Source organism: Balaenoptera ricei, chromosome 1, assembly GCF_028023285.1.
Source record: "Balaenoptera ricei isolate mBalRic1 chromosome 1, mBalRic1.hap2, whole genome shotgun sequence".
NCBI lineage: Eukaryota > Metazoa > Chordata > Mammalia > Artiodactyla > Balaenopteridae > Balaenoptera > Balaenoptera ricei.
In genome coordinates, this window is record NC_082639.1 from 21,544,998 (window position 1) to 21,561,405 (window position 16,408).

The 16,408-nt window shown below is 58.6% G+C and overlaps 1 protein-coding gene across 2 annotated transcripts in view; it reads right to left on the reverse strand.

Annotated features, from left to right (window-relative positions):
* Positions 1 to 1,020: 1,020 nt before the first annotated feature.
* The window catches only part of AHDC1 (AT-hook DNA binding motif containing 1), a 64,122-nt gene continuing 48,734 nt past the window's right edge, over positions 1,021 to 16,408 (reverse strand). For both annotated transcript variants that reach the window (XM_059916432.1, XM_059916425.1), the window contains exons 6-7: positions 11,263 to 16,164; positions 1,021 to 1,451 (exon numbers count right to left, since the gene is read on the reverse strand). In XM_059916432.1, coding sequence (XP_059772415.1) covers positions 11,306 to 16,090 — 4,785 coding nt within the window. In that variant the 5' untranslated portion in view covers positions 16,091 to 16,164 and the 3' untranslated portion in view covers positions 1,021 to 1,451; positions 11,263 to 11,305. The remainder of the gene's footprint in view (positions 1,452 to 11,262; positions 16,165 to 16,408) is intronic.

Consider the following 16,408-nt stretch of genomic DNA (forward strand, 5'->3'; position numbering starts at 1 on the left):
CAGACCCGGCATTTGGGGTTCAGAGTGGAAAGAAAGGAGAAGGCAGATGGGTTTGGCCTAGTCAAACCCTGGAGTTTGCATAGGCAGAGGCAGGTGTGTTGGGATAAAAAAGAGGGGGATCTGGAGACAAAGGAGACCCAGGCCCTGGGGTAGATGGGAGACACACAAACAGGGGATACTCCAGTCTTTGTGGGAAAGGGGGGTGTCCCACAAGGGTTCTTGCGCTCAGGATGGATTGAGTGTCTCAAAGACAGGTATCCTGAACCAGAGTACAACGGTGGGGCCCAAAGGCTGAGGGGACACAGGACAAATGAAGGGGCTGGAGTCAGAGACCTGGGATTGAGGATGGAGTAAGGGGGTCTAGAAGCAGGGGAGACCCAAGACCGGATTTATAATGGGGGTTCCTCAGGGAGAGGAAACCTACGGCTTGGGGGAGAACAGGGGTCTCAGAATCATGGGAGACCCAGGACGTAGTGCAAAAGAAAGCTCTAAAAGGCAGACTCCTTGGACCTGGGACAGAATGCATGGACCAGGGGCCAGGAAACCCCAGGGGGCAGTTGGGGAGCCCAGAGGCAGGGGAGACCCAGGGCCTGTGGTGTAAAGGGAGGGGCCCAGAGGCAAAGGTGACTCAGATCTCAGGCAGAAGGGAGAGCTCTGAGGGAGGGAACACATGAAGGTATTTCAACTCCTCTGGGGACCCAGTGGCTGGTGACGACCCCCAGCTGTCACACCCCTTCCACTCTGTCCACCCTCACTCACCCCCTTTCACAAGACACGAGGTTGTTTTTTTGTTTTTGTTTTTGTTTTTTTTTTTTGCTTTTTTTCATTTCTTTTTAATACAAACTTGGATCTTTGGGTGTGTCCTGCCAACAGAAAACAACAACAACAACAGAAGAGAAAACCCAAAAGAGTGAAAAATAAGAAAAAAAAAAAAAAAAAAAGCTCCCGCAAGAGGTTCTTCTCCCTCCCCCCGACCATGCGAATTTGCACACCACGGGACCACAGCAGGTTTACAGAATGCAATATACAATCCACGATTTATAATAAAACAGTATATACAATAAATAGGATATTGTTCATTTTTGTCAAACGACCTGTAGATAAATTTCTCAGTGCATACTTGCAGGGGCTCTGGACACCTTGAGGCCCCGCTCGCAACCCCTTGCACACGCTCGCGTTCTCTCTCTCTCTCTCTCTCTTTTTTTTGTCTTTTTCTAAAACTGTGTTTTGTTTTTAAGTTTTGTACATTTTTAAAAAGTATTTACAATTGCTGGTTTTGTGCAGAAAGGGCTCACCTTCGGCTTCTGCGTGGAGGAGGTGGGCAGGGAGGGGTGGGGGGGCGATGGGGCTGCAGGGGGTACAGGGGAGGTGGGGCGGGAGGCAGAGGGGCAGGCGCCTGCCGGAGGACCGTGTGGACGCTGGGAGGGGTCTTGGCGTTGGTTTTCTGAAAGCTGCAGAGAAACACAAGAGAAGAGGCAGAAGTCAGCGGCAGGGACAGACCCTGAGCTCTGGGAACTGGGAGGCTAAAAGCCGGACCTCCACCCGGTTCCTACCAGGATTCTGAGAGAAGGGAACTGCATTGTTCCTTCTCCCAGAAAATTCCAAGTGGCCCCGTCCATGAGCCTCCGGACTGCTTCTGGCCTGCTCTGAGCTCACTTTCCCCATCTGTAAAATAGGTGTGTGTCCAAGGCCCACACCACTGAGAGGTAAAGGATGTGCTGGATGAGGAGCTGGGATTCCAGGCAGTGCAATCTGTTCAGAACTTGAGCTCCTGAGTCAGACACAGCTGAGTTCAAACGCTAGCCACCACCATTTAATAGCTCTATGACCTTGGGCAAGTCAGTGAGTCTTTGTGAGCCTCAGTTTACTCATCTGTAAAAAGGGGATAACAGAACTATCCCGTAAATTTGTTGGGAAGGTTCAGTGGTTTGAGGCAGATTAAGCCTGGTCCATAAATGTGTCATAAGTGATACTAATTAGTACTAGTCATTATCTTCATGGGGCCTGGGCCAGCTAGGCTCCCCAAGCCTCGGCTTCCTCATGTTAACAGTTCGTTTAGTAATTCCTCCTACCTAGGCTGTTCTGAGGAATGACATAATGCGAAGACAGGGCCTTAGCACAGCACAGGTGTGAACCACTGCTTTAATTTCTTCCAAATCCAACCTTCTCCCCATTCCCTATCAATGTCGTTCTGTTCCTTAGAGAGGTGAGGTGATGAGGAAGTCTGTCTGAATAAAAGAATAAAGAAATTGCCCAACACAATACCATCTGTGTTTGGCTGCACCCCGCCTTCCTGAAGCTCAGAAAATCTCGAGTCCCCCAGTCCCTACAGTCACCAGACAATAGAGATCTCAAGTACCCTCTTTCCCTAGATGGTCGGTCCTAATTATGTTTGCAGGGCTCTGGGGACCTGACTCCCTATCCAGACCCCTAGCTTTGCCGGGGTGAGTGGGAAGATACCCAGTGGAAAGGGGTGGGCTCAGTTATTCGCAAGACCTCCAGTCGTTAGCCTGGCTCTTTTAGAGCTCTGTCCTCTTCTCAGAGCCCTGAAATTCATGTCTCCTACATTGGGTGAGTGACCAACCCACCAAAATTAAGGGGCAGGCGTGGGGGTCCTAAAACCACCTTCTGAGACTCCTCAGCAAGCCATCCACCCTCCCCCACCCCTGCAGGAACCAGGCGGCCACAGAAAGCCTTCCCTCTCTTGTCCTCTTTCTTGGCTCCTCTTTCCAACGGGGCCACATTTAAATTCTGCTCAGCCTTGGCTGCTGTCTGCTGGGCAATCAGCCCCCGGGAAGACTTTTGTCCCCAGGCTGGACTTGCCAGGACTCCCCTCAGGGAGCCAGGTGGGCTCCTGGGAGGCGGGACAGCACCCCATCCTGGTGCCTCAGCCCAGGTGGCATGCAGAGGCATGAGGGGGAGGGTAGGAGCTGCATCTTTGTTAAGCTGTCAGGTCTCCTGCTGGTGAGGGGAGGATGGAATATTAGCCGTAGGGGTAAGAGGTGTGCTTGTTAGGGCGACAGCTGTATTACAACTGGGGTGATGGGGGAGAAAAGCTGTATTGCAACTGGGGTGATTGGGGCAGGGGATGCAGTTGGGGTGGGTGTCAGTTCTCCAGTTAGGGTGATAAACAGGGTGGGGGGACAGGTTCAGCTGGAGGGCTGGGGGCATCTATCTGTAGGACAGCTTTACTGCAGTTGAAGAACAGCTGCCAAGCTAAGGAACCTCTGTTGGGGTGACAGATATGGTGTATTGGGGTGACAAGTGAGGGGGAGATTTAGGATGGGCAGCTCCAAACGACTTAGCAAGCGAACTGTGCTGAACCCCAGCCTCCCCTGCTCCCCCTAAGGGCCCCGGGGCAGGCTGGGAGCCTCTGCACAAATCCCTGTCACCCCCGCCCCCTCCAGCCCTTAGCCACTGCCAGTGACCCTCTCCAAGCCAGGTCTCCATGGTGATCTCAGCCCAGCAGGCAGCTCCTGCCAGAACCATTCCCGTGGTGCCGGCGGCCAGGCAGCAGGGAGGCTTTCTCACCCTCTGCTAAGCCACCGCTGTCTCACCTTCCTCCTCACACCACCCTCCCCAGCTTTCATGACTTGGCCAGAATCTGGGGGGATGGTGGGGGGTGGGGGATGGGGAGAGAATCAAAACCAGAGGTTCCTGAGCCAGGGAGAAAGCAGAATGCTATGGCCATGCAGAACCCTGACTTCACCAGGTTCAACTCGCCACGGAACAGAAGCAGTGCTGCTGGGCCAGGTGGCCCAGTGCTGGGCACTGGAGACAAAGCAGAGAGCAAGACGGATCTGGTCCCTGCCCTTGAGGGGCTCACAGAGCACAGAGGGAAGCAAAGTGGACCCCAAACCAGGCGATCACACGCAGGGAGATGGGGGTGTGTCAAGAGGAGCCCTGGGGGACTCAGGGAGCACAGCGCGGGCATCTCACCCAGCTTTGGTGGGAGGGACTGTGGCTCTTCGGCGCCCAGCACATGCTGGGGTCAACAATGTGTGCCGACTGAATGACAGAGCCGTGACCGGTCTAAGTCCGATCGGCGAGTCAAGGTCCAGCTCAGGTGTTGCACATCTCCAGACGCCTCCTCAGACCGCCCTGTTACCATAGCTACTGGGGCATTTGTCATTCCCTTCCGTGCTCCTCCTGGGCAGAGACCTGCGTGGGGTACCTCCGCATCCCCGATGCCAGCATGTGGCTGGCGCCCTAGGACACCAGCCATTGTTCACGAGACTTAACCTTTTAGTGCCTCCATAACGAAGGACTGCACGTTCCAGAGTCTCATGCTCCAGCAGTTTTACCATCTGTGAGGCCAGGGCTTTAAGTGGTCTCTGCCTGTCAGTGGGCGCTGGCGCTGGGGGTGCCAAGGGAGAGCTGAGCAGGGATTTAAAATGCTACAGATCACATATAAATCAGGTTGTCCAAAGAGAGCTGCTCTCCCCGGCAAAAGGAGCATTCATTCAAGCAACCAGCAGACATGTATTCATAGCCACTAACTGCCAGGCCATGAGCTAAGCTCTAACCCCACCTTCTAGTCTCTACCCTCCAGAAAGGGGTCTCAGCATCAAACAAGGCAGTGGAGCAGAAGGCAAAGAGTACATGAGGATTTGAGAGACGGATATGCTGTGTGACCTAGGGCAAGTCCTTTCCCTCTCTGGGCTTCAGTTTCTATGTAAAATAAGGGGGTTGAACAGGGAATGGCAGAGATCTTCAGGCACTGAGATAGAGCACCAAAGACAAGGGGTCAGAGACAAACCACAGCTGCCCAGGGAGGCTGATCCAGCCCTTCTGATGTCTTCAGGCAAAGTCAGGCTTTTGAGTCCCTTAAATGTGGAGAGGATACTGCTTCCCTGAGGCCCAGACCACACCTGACAGATGGAGATATCCTCTGGACCCAGAGTTCTCTGAGGGATGAAGCTTCCAATTGGGGTTGGGTAGTCTGTGGCGTGTGGGTGGGTGTGTGGCTCTCCTCCTCACTCCAGGGAAGTTTTTCAAAATCTGTCCACCAGTGACTAGAGGCATTCCTTAAACTCTAGCTCTGCCAGTCATTCCCTCCTTAGAGATCTTCTCCTACCTCCCCCACTGCGGGGCATAGAGAGGGATGCTAGTGGGACCAAATGGGGTTTACATCCATGATTGCCCACCAAGCTTGTGTGACCTTGTGCGTATCTCTCACCTCTCAGAGCCTCACACTCCTTACCTGTCCTGGGAGGAGGCTATACACGCCCCCACCACGAACACCCACACCCTCCACCCTCCCGATCGGAGATGCCTATGTAAGGACATCTGTCCCACATCTGGGTATGTGTTGGGCATGCAACTGAGTGGAGGCTGAGGAAGCGGCAAGAACATGGAACTGGGTGATCCCCAAGGGACCTTCCTGGCTCTACCTTTCCGTGCTTCCTTGCCTGGGTGGCTCTGTGTCTTTGGGCGAGTCCCTCTTCCTCTCTGTAAACTGGGAGGCGCTGAATTTACAGAACTCCAAAAGCCCAGTTAGCCTGAGAGTTGGAACTGGTTTATTTATACACCCCTCCCCTGCCTCATCCTTAGGAGCGCATCTGATAACAGTAGGGTTGAGAGAAACCAGCTCATGTCCCGTTCCCCGATGCCTAACCTTTTCTCTCACAATTCTCCCTAGTCTACATGCCCTTCTTTGACTCCAGGAAAAAAAAAAATCCTGACCCTTGAAGTGTCCCCGGCATGACGAGACACTGGGGAGACAGGGACAGTGCACAGAGATGAGTAACTAGCCTAAAGGAGCTGATGGCATGGTGAGGAAGACATTCCCGGGAAGGGCTGTCATGGATGCATAAAGGGCTGGAGATTAATTGTGCCTGGGAAGGATCCTGGAACGCTTCTTGGAGGAGGCAGTGTCTGAGTGAAAGATAGGAAATGACAGGTGGGAGATGGATGATGACTAGGAAAGGGCGGCCCAGGCCAGGGAACAGCTAAAGCAAAGACACAGGGCACACTGGAGAAAGGGCCTGGAAAGCTCCCTCCCGACCCCACAGTACAGAGCTAGAAAGGGAGGCTGTGTGAGCAGGAGGTCAGGGCTGAAGAAGCAGCCTTGAATACCCAGAATACCAGGTTAGGAAGTCGGGCCTTTATTTTGGAGGCAAGGAGGCTGGCGAGGGGAGGATGCAATCAAAAGGTGTTAAGCAATGAAGTCACAAGAGCAGACATGTTTTAATCAATTCATCCAGTAAATATTCGGGGCGGGGGGCGGTTGCTCCAGACACCATGCATCCCAAAATGCTGAAAGACATTCAGCAGCCACAGTGGGGGCTATGGGCTCAGGAAGCGGGGGCAGGTGTTGGGGCAGAGACCTGGCACACACTGGTTGCGCTGACCCAGGTGGCTGAGCTAGGACTATAGCTTCCGAAGCCTCAAATTTGTTCAAGACCCATTTTCTGCGCCCCCCACCCGGCCCCCCGCAGGAAGCTCTTGCTGTCTGCCCTGCCCGTGGTTCAGGAGGGTGGTCCCTGGTATTTCCGGTGGGAGCATTTCAGTCCCTCCCCTGGAGAGTGATGCCCACATGGAGGCTTGTAATGAACACCTGTTTCAAGGCTGTAAACTCCATGAGGGCAGGACACTGCTCATCTTGTTCAGTGGTACCTTTAGTACCAGATGCAATGCCTGGCCCGGGGCAGGCGCCTGGTTCATGCTGGTTGAACACAGAATTAACCTACTTCCTCCTGCCCTCCAGCACAAACAGAGGGCACTATGGCAGCAAAAGTTAGGATGACAAGGAGGGCAAATCTGCTGGGAGAGAAATCATGATGTAGTACAAAATCACAAGGCAATCTTCTTTCAGATTATCTGTACCAAAAGAGAGGACTGCTGTGGATAACTGTGTGTGGACCGAGTTTCTAGCTGACCTGGGTCATTTAGGAGTCTGGGTCCTGTTGCCCAACAGGCTTTAGGTCCCTTGGTGTGGGGTCTGTGACTTACCTTGTCTCTGGACCGCCCAGGGAGGACTCAGCCCCACTGTTAAGGCATATAACTAGGTGGTATTTCACAGCCTCCTGCCAAAGGCCCCAAACCCATACTAGAATACAAGCTCCTTCCTAGAAGGGAAGCAGGAAGAGCAGGTGAAGGAGTGCTGGCTACGGAGTCCTGAGCTTGGAGGAAAGGGTCAGAGGTGTGTGACGCGCACAGACGGTGGGGAGGTATTTTATTCACCCATCTACCAACCACTGATTACGTGCTTCCTGTGTGCCAGGGACAGGCTAAGTGCTTCACGGGTAATCTCATTTAATTCTCACAAGAGATGCAGTGAGGTGACGTGACTCACCAGGTCACACAGCTGGTAAGGGATGGAACCGGGCTCTGCACGGAGGCCTGTTTGTGCCCACAGGCATGCTCCTAGCCACCACCCTGCAGTTTCAGGGCCTTGCTCCCTTGGGTTCTTCTGGGTCCACAGGGATGTGGGGAGATGGGAGAGGAGGAGCATGAGAGGGCATGCTCATGCAGAGATTGTATTTCCAGGAAATGAGGGCTCAGCACAAGAAGGCCTGGCCTGAAAATGGCTGCAGGAGAGGCAAGAGATAGGATTGGAGGGAGGATAGCCCCAGAGAGTGGGAAGAGGAGCCCAGGAGAGGCAGGGCAGGCCTGGCTGACCCCTGACGTGAGGGCCTCTTGCCCAGGGCCAGAGGCAAGATCAGGTGACCTCTTGAGGTTTCAAGACATGGAGAGACAAAGCCCAGAGTGGCCAGTGCCTGGTCCAGGTCCGGGCATGCCTGCTGACCCTGGCTGGTTGGTGGCCTTGGAAGCCGCCCTTCTGCTCCAGTGAGGCCCCAGCTGGTGTAACCTTGGAGGACCTGTGACATTTCTCTTGGCCTCAGGTCCAGGCCTGACAGGGAATAGGGAGGAGAGGGGGGACTCGAGATCCCTAAACACCTTGGAGGGCCCTTCCCACCCTCCCACCCTTTCCCCAGGGTCTGGAAGGGCTGATCTTCGGCCCTGAGGGCCCAAGGGGGAGCCAGTCTGTCTGGCTCTGCATTCCATCTAAGGGACTAGAAGATGTTTGCGGGGCCCAAGTCTCCGTCACCGTCCCCCCCAACCCCGGCCCCACTTCCCTCTCTGTCCCATCAACTCAGCTCCCAGACCATTGAGGTCCCACATTCCCCACTCTGGCTCCTCCAAGCTTTCTTCTTCTACTTCACATTGGGATGTGAAGCACGAATATATGTCCCTTTCCTCACCAAAGGGGCAGAGAGGTGACTTCTGACCCCATGGCCCACCTTCCTGGTGCACGAGCTTTGCTTCTCCCTGCCACTTCCCACCAGGTGTTTGAGGCTCTCTGTGTGCTCGTTTTAGCTTTTTTGGGGTGGATGGGCACTCTGAGGACAGGGGCCACGTCTGCTTTGTCTTCCCCGTGCCTGGTATCGGGACGGGCATGGAGGGGCTCAAGATGTGAGGCTAAGCTCAGTGACTGCTCCCCCTGTGCCCAGGGTCAAAAGGGCTCACTGCCTGTTGGTGAATGAGTGTGTCAATGTCCTCCCTGCTTAAGCCCTCTGTTGACAGTGACACTCCCTCTGTTAACTCTTTTTCCTCACTGTTCTCCTTCCCTATATCCCCAAGGCTTCTTCACTCCCACAATGATTGTAATCAGTCCTTGGGCGGTGGCGGGGGGGGGGGGGGTTTGCCCTGGATGAGGGAGTGTTTGGATGAAGAAGGGGGACAGCCCTCCCACCACCATGGTCCAAGCCACCACCACTGCTTGCCTGGGCTACCGCAGCTGATCTCCCTCCTTCAACACCGGCCCTGCTCCACCGTGGCCCAGGACATTCCAGCTGAGAACGCTTCAGTGGTTCCCCATTTGTCTTGGGACAAAGTTCAAACTCCTTCCAATGCCCTGCATGATCTGGCCCTGCCCCCTCACCCCCTCACTCAGTGTTGCTGTCCTCCCATCGGCTCCTCAAAGCTGAGCCGCTTCCTGCCTCAGGGCTTTACCCACTGCTGTTCCCTCTGCCCAGAATGCTCTTCCCACTCCCCATTTGGCTGACGCCCCCCTCATCTTTCAGGCATCAGCCTCAGCATCTGGTCAGCTGGCTGCAAGCCCTCATGGCCTCCTAGCTTTTCTCCTCTTGCACAGTCCTTCCTACAGCGATAATTACCAAATACTTTGTGTCATCCTGTTTACTGTCTTTCCCGCTAAACTGGAAGCCCCCTGAGGACCAGGACCTCGTTTGAGGTGTTCACTGCTGTGTCCCCAGTGCCTGGCATGCAGTGGGTGCTGGACAGACGTCTCTGGAACAACTGAATGCATCGGTTTGAGGACAGTGCTGTCAACTCCCAGCTCTGAGTGGGGAGCGGGGCCAGAATGTGGGGCTGGATGGCATCCCAGTTCCTCCTGCGTTCAGGCTTCACTGGGTGGTTCCATTATGTATCTCACTGAGCCGTGACCTGCCCAAACACCCAGCCCCCTCACCCGTTTATTTTCCCACCCAGAGCCCAGGAGGAAAGGTTTTCTGATTATTTCACATGTCTGGATTATCCATGAGACATCTCCCCTCCAGTGAGAAGGATCAGGAGTTTGACATTTTAAACCCTAAGCAGCTTCTCTCTGGCCTGCTTCAGATCTGCGGCTCTGCTGCTTGCAATGAGGTGCATGGGGAACGGAAGGCCATTTTAATCTTGGTCTGGTTTCATTAGGAGGAAAAATATGCTGCCCCCCAAGAAAGTCTGGTCCACTGTCTATGCCATGCAGAGTTTTAAGAGCCCAAGAGATTATCAAAGTCAACTGCCTTCAACAGACGGGGAAACAGAGGCGGGGGGTGGGTGAAGGAGGGGCAAAAGCTTGGTCAAGGGCATGTAGCAAGTCGGCCAGTTGGGGAATGGTCCTTCCCCAGGCCGCTTGACTCCCATGTGCTACCCTTTGCCATCTTCAGGCACCAAGGGAGCTGAGGTCAGGCAGAGAGGGGGTAATAAGTTTCCACTGACATGACTTCAGGACCCTGAGTCACCCTGGCCTCGAATAGCCTTCCCAGAGCAGGGATGGGGCTTTCCAGGAGCCCTGCTATTCATTCTCCAGGAAAAGGCACTCCCAGGAGGCTGTAGTAGTAGCAGAGGTGGGGGGAAGTGAGGGGCTCAAACAGGTCCCCAGCCCACTCCATCACCACCCACCACGTCTGGGTCAATTTTTGTAACAGGTCTGTTCCAAAACTGGGATCTCATGGGCCAGTTATGGCTGCATTTCTGGAGCAGGTTGTTCATCAAGAAAATGATTCCTCCAACTCTGTCCCGTTTTACCACTTTGGGGGCACTTCCCCTCTTTTATTTTCCTTTTCCTAAACACAAAATATTAAGAAAACTCAAGGAGGTGACAGTACCTGATAAAACAATATCTGAATACCTAACAATATTTAACGGAATTTTTTTTTTTTTTTTTTTTTTGGCCACGCAGTGAGGCTTGCAGGATCGCAGGATCTTTGTTCCCCAAACCGGGATCGAACCCACGCCCCCTGCAGTGGAAACGAGGAGTCCTAACCACTGGACTGCCAGGGAGTTCCCTAATGGAATTCTTAAGAAAAGCATTTGGCTTCAGGAAAGGGACTGGCTTTTTCTAGGTAGGAAACATCCTGCCTGGGGATAGACCCGCTGGCTACAGGTCCCCAGGCACAGGGAGATCCCAACACCCCTGTTGAAAAATAGCCTTTGGGGTACCCTGGGAGACCAGAAAAGGACACACTGGCCACACCCTCAGCCCGGCCCTTGCCAGACTGCATCTTGAACTAAATGAAGCTCCCAGGGAGACAAGGAAGCAGGCAGGGTCAGTATCCTGGATGGGCCTCGGCGGATAATTATCCAACCTGCTTCTTTCTCCATCTGTCACATGCAGGGCGATGCAAACGCCCTCCCTTGCAAGAGTTCAAGTGGTGAGTGCTTCCTGGGACTCAGGTGGTCCCTGCCCGGGACCTAGCATGAATGAGGGAAATGAACGCTTGATGAACCAAACTAGATGGCCCCATCCAGTCTATGGTCCTCCATCCATTTCAATAATGGGACCCCCTGAATGCCCAAGCCCCGCACTGGGTTCCCCACCCAAGGCCCCATCTCCTCCCTAAGACTGTTCCCAACATCTAATGCCAGACTCCCTGAATCCCAACTCGGGTCCCCAATCTTGTCCTCAAATCCTTCCTGCTCATCGCTGTACTTCTTCCCCTTGCCCAAGCTCTAATGTCCTCATCCCCCCCACCCCCCCACCCCCCCCCACCCCTCGGCTTCTTCCCACTGCACCCACATCCTCAGACTCACCCAGGAACAAAACCTCGAGGTCCAGTCGGCACTTCAGTTGGCACTACAGGGAGGTGACGGTGAATGTGTCCTCAGGGTGAGGTTCCGCCATGGGCCCCAGGAAGCCGCTCTTGGGGCCCCCACCCAGGCCGGGATGCGCCTGCGGCATAAAGCCTGGATACCTGTAGGCGGTATCCTGCAGGGGAAGCAGCGAGTCCCTCGGCACGGGGGACAGGGTCAAGTCACTAAGGAGTGGGCAGCCATAGCCAGCAGCAGCTGCAGCGGGGCCACGGGGTGGGCCGGGCGGCCGGGCCATCTCCAGTGGCTCCTTGTCGGCCTTAGGTGTGGCCGGTGGGCTAGCCAGGTGTGGGGCACTGAGGCACGCGGCCTCCGTCCTGCCCAGGAAGTCAGCCAGCAGCCCTGAACCCACCTTGCCTTCATAGGGCGGGCTGCGGGCGGCCGAGCCTGGCGGGTACCAATAGGCCGTACCCTTGCAGCTGGGGGAGTCGTAGTGGGGCTGGCCCAGCGTTAGGTCCCGGCAGCTCAGGTGGGCCTGGGCTGCAGCTGCATGGCTCAGGCTGGCCCCCTGGAGCCCATGCTTGAGGGGCTCACAGGCAGCCAGCTTTGTGGGTGGCGGCCGCAGCTCTTCCTTGAAGCCCAGGGTTGGGGAGCAGGTGGGGGAGTAGGCCTTCTGCAGGCCAGCATCAAACACCGTGGGCGGGTGGGCCAGCGGCGGGAAATGCTTGCCATCCAGCTCAGGGGCACCCAGGCTGGGCGAGTCGCAGTGGAAGCCTTGGCCGAAGGTGCCGTCCGACGGCGTGGACGGGTTCATGGAGTAGGGTCCCATGAAGTCACAGGGATCTCGCTCGCCCACGCTGAAGGCCCTCGACTGCGAGGGCAGTGGTGACATGCTGCTGTCCCCGCTGTAGTAGTCCAGGCCGAGGTCTGGGCTGTCCTGGAACAGCGGGTTGACCGGCTGTGGCTTGGGGATGAACTTGGCTTTGGCCGCCGCACCGCCCCGCTCCTTCTTGGCTGAGCAGGCCCCGCCACCCCGTCCGCCCCGAGGCTGCCGGGGCCCGGTGCTCCGTTTGGATGGGTAGCCCGCGGCGCTGGCCGAGGCGGTTGACGGGAAGCCCAGATGTGAGGCCTCGAACAGATCCACCTTCTTCCGCCGCCCGCGGCCTGGCTTGGAGCTGCTCTGGAAGAGGACGCTCTGGTTCCAGTTGTAACCGGGGGCGGACGATGCCTCGTTCCAGTCCATCATCAGCTTCTCCAGGCTGGACAGGCTCGACTGGCCCTCGCTGCTCGAGGCCTCGCTGTTGGCACGCCGGAAACCGCCGCCGACGGGCTGATTGAACTGGGTGCTGTCGGAGGACGACTCGGAGAAGGTCTCGGACACGGCCGTCTGCTGCTTCACCTTCTGCGGCGTGTAGTTGGAGATGTCCAGGATCACGTTGGGCTCGCTGACGTGGCAGTCGAAACCGGGATTGTAGAGCTGACTGAAGGCCTCCGAGGCCCAGTCCAGGCCTCCATAGCCCTGCCGGAAAGGCCACTGAGAAGCCCCCGCAAACTGCCGACAGTTCTCAGGCGAGGGCTGGAAGGAGGAGGACGACGAGGATGCGGCAGAGGTGGCAGAGGCTGTGGTGCCCTTGGGTACCATGTAGCCGCCGGGTGAGACCGTGCTGGCCCGGCTGTCACAGCGCAGGGGTGTGGGGGCCGAACCAGAGAAGGGGCCCCCCTCAGAGCTGTTGAAGAAGGACGCCTTGCTCGGTGGCAGGCAGGGGCCACCGGTAGGCGGTGGGGCGTAGCCGGCGCTGTGGGCGCTGCTGGGTGAGGCAGGGAGGCTGTTGCCACTGCCGTAGGCGAAGCTGCAGTCCTTGCTATTAGCGCAGTCCTGGCCCGTAAAGGGCTTAGCGGGTGCGAATACACTTTGTCCAGCCCCGTAGCCCCCGTACTGCGCGGGGTAGGTGTTGGCGGGCGGGTGCGTGGTAGGTGAGCGGGCCACGGCAGAAGGCAGAGGAGCCAGCTTCGGGAAGGTCTCGGCTGCCCGGCAGTCTGAAGTGCCGGCGGTTAGCCCGTAGCTCGCTGCCCGGCCCGGCGGGAAGGTCTGGCGAGTGGACAGAACCGGCTGGAAGGAGGGGTCCGCCCCAGCCCCGCTGCTGCCCACCGCCACCGGGCTGGCCTTGGCTCCCCGGCTGGGGAAGGTGGCCAGGCCCCGCTGGGCGGGCAGGGCGCTGCTGGGGGGCCCTGTGTAGGTGCCTGATGCCTTCCGGGACTCGGGGCGAGAGGCTGAGAGGGCAAAGTCCAAGAGGTCGGAGGAGTCATCCGAGTCGAGCAGGGAGCGAAAATAGCCGGTGAAGAGGTTCTGGCGCTCCTGGCTGAGCTCCGTCTGGCCCGCAGGTGCGGCTGTGCTGTAGTAGCTGCCACGGCCCGAAGCCCCGCTCTCTAGCCCAGTGGAGGCAAAGGCCCGGGCCTCGGTCCCCTGGAACCCGCAGTTTCGGCCAGCTTGCCCGCCTGGGTGCCCATGGTGAGGGGCCCAGCCACCACCCTTGTCCCCGGCCCACTCGGTGCCCGCCTCCCCAAAGCCTGGGCCGCTGGGCACCTGTTCCGGGAACAGAGTCCCGTTCTTCCGGGACCGCCTCTTGCGTTTGGGCTTCCCAGTCACGGCGTCTACCTCCCCACGGCCCCGTTTGCGTGGGTGCCCCAACTCAGCGAGGCCAGGGCCCCCGACCCCAGCGGCTGCCACGGCCACCACCTTCTTTTTCTTGCCGATGCCCTCAAAGAAGTCGCTGAAGGAGCATCGGGCCGCCTTGGCCGCGTGGCCCCCACCCCGGCCACCAAAACCGCCTGCTTTGCCACCTCGCCGTCGGAAGCCCTGCACACGGTGCAGGAAGTGGGAGATGCTCTGCGTGTCGGGCGCCTGGTGCACTGACTCGGGCTCACTGGGTGTCCAGCAGCGGGGCGGTGAGCACCGCCCAGCGCACTGGCTCTGGCGGTTCAGGAAGGCCAGCTTGGCGAGGACGTCTGAGTACTCGGCCTTGCTGTCGTTGGCATCCGCTGCGTAGGACGGCTGGGGAGATGCCAGCTTCTGCTTCCGCCGCCGCCGTTTCTTCACCTCCGGCATGGCCATGGTGGCTGCCGCCACAGTGGCTGCCTCGGCCGCCACCACCGCTGGCTCCTTGGGCTTGCCGGGGCCCAGGAGCAGGTTCTTAGGAGGGCGGCCGCGCTTCCGCTTGAGAATGATGGGCATCTCGCCGGGTGGGAAGACCACCACCACGTTCCGCCCATTGTTCTTCATCTTCAGCAGCGGGGTGGGCTCTGTGGACACGCGCAGGCCCAGCTCCTTGCCCTCCACGCTCAGGCTGCTGCTCAAAGACGACACCTTGTACGTGGTCTTGTTCCGCCGGCCCAGTGACACAGGGATCTTGGCCATCTTGACCACCATGCGCCGCACGCCCCGGCACTTGCCTCTGCGGGTAGGGACCACTGGGGTCTGGGAGGATTCGGGCTCCAGCTCTGGGACTGGGCCTGGGCCGGGCAGGGCGTGAGGTGGGGGCGGGGGCGGGGGCTCAGCCAGGGCAGCCGCCAGCCCTGTGGGCACAGGCAGGGGCAGCAGACGGCCCTCGGGGCCGGCTTCTGCCTTGCGTCCCCGTCCGGCTTTCCGTCGGCGACACAGGATCTTTGGCCTATCGGTGCGCCGCAAGGCGTATTTGGGGTGACCCTCAGGCCCAGGGGGGCCATGGGGTGAGCACAAGTCCAGGCGCAAGGGCTCAGCCAGCGGGCAGGGTCCCAGGGGTTGCTGGGGCTCCAGACGGCGGCTAGGGACGTCAAGCAACTTGGGCAGGGGGTCAAGTGCCTGAGGGTCGAGCAGCTGCGACTCCAGGGAGTCGGGCAGGGTATCTAGGGCCTGTAGAGCCAGGCCCGGCAACCCCAGAGGATCAGCAAGAGGTTGCAGGGGCGGCAGCTCCAAAGCTTCCCCGAGCGGCTCTAGTGCCTGCGGGTCCAGGAAGCGGGGCTGGGGGTCTAGGAGCTGAGGCTCTGGCTCAGGCGATGGTGGCTCGAGGGCCTGGGCCTCCAGCAGCTGGGCCTCAGGGCAAGTAAGGGAGGCCAGCTCACTCAGGATGTCGGCGTCAGCGAGTTCTGAGTAATCAGGGCCGTCTGGCTCGGGCTCTGGTGGCAGACCGGTGGCCGCGGCCGTGGCTCCGGGACTATGGCCTTGGCCGGGCTGGGGACTGTCCCTAGGCTCAGGCTCAGGCTCGTAGAGGGGGTGGCTGGACCGCTCAGACTTGGCGTGGGGGGTGGCCCGCTCCTCAGGGCTGCGGATGCTGTTGGCCAGGCTGGGTGAGGAGAAGAAGCTATACTGAAGGTCCCCGGGGGGCGGGGCAGGTGGGCGGCTGAGCCGGAGGCCACCGCAGTCCAGGTGCACACCGCTGTGCTGCAGGTCCTGGGAGAGCCGGGTCAGGTCCTTCATGATGTCAATCAGCTGGACCACTGGACGCAGGTTCACCCGCCCGTTGTCCCAGCGCCGTCGGGAGCTGCTGCCGTCTCCCGCGGGGGTGGGGCAGCGGGCCTGGGAGACAGGACGGGCCGCCCTCGGGGGCAGCGGGTCGTCCCCCTTGGCAAGCACTGGTGGGCGCCGGGTGCTGGGGTCCCGGCGTGGGGGTGGGCGCGCGTTCTCGGAGAAGGTGTGGGCGAAGGCCTTGTCGGGTGGGCTGGCAGGGGGCCGGGCGGGAAGCAAGGGCCGGGGGGTGGGGGGGCCGCCGGGGTAGTACTTGGGCTCCCGGAGGTAGTCAGGAGAGCTGCACACGGCACTGGAAGTCACCACCAGGCCCTGGGGCTTCACACGCATCCTGACCTTGTCCTCCGCGGGCCGCCGGGCAGGGCCGGGGCTGACATGAGGGTGCGAGAAGCCGGGACCAGGACCTGCCGGGCAGGACAGGCAGGAGGTCCCTCACCAAACGCCTAAGTCCTCATCAGCTCCCCATGACCTCAGTGATCCCCTGCACCCCTCCCCTGAGTCCCCTCCCGAAGCCCAATCCCCTCGTTGACCCCCAGCTTTTCCTAAACCACCACACGCATCGTGAACCCCCATGGGCCCCAGTTCCACTTATTGACAGCTCACCCACTTTTGTCTAGACTCTGGCTAAGGGCTGGGGGAGAACAGTTC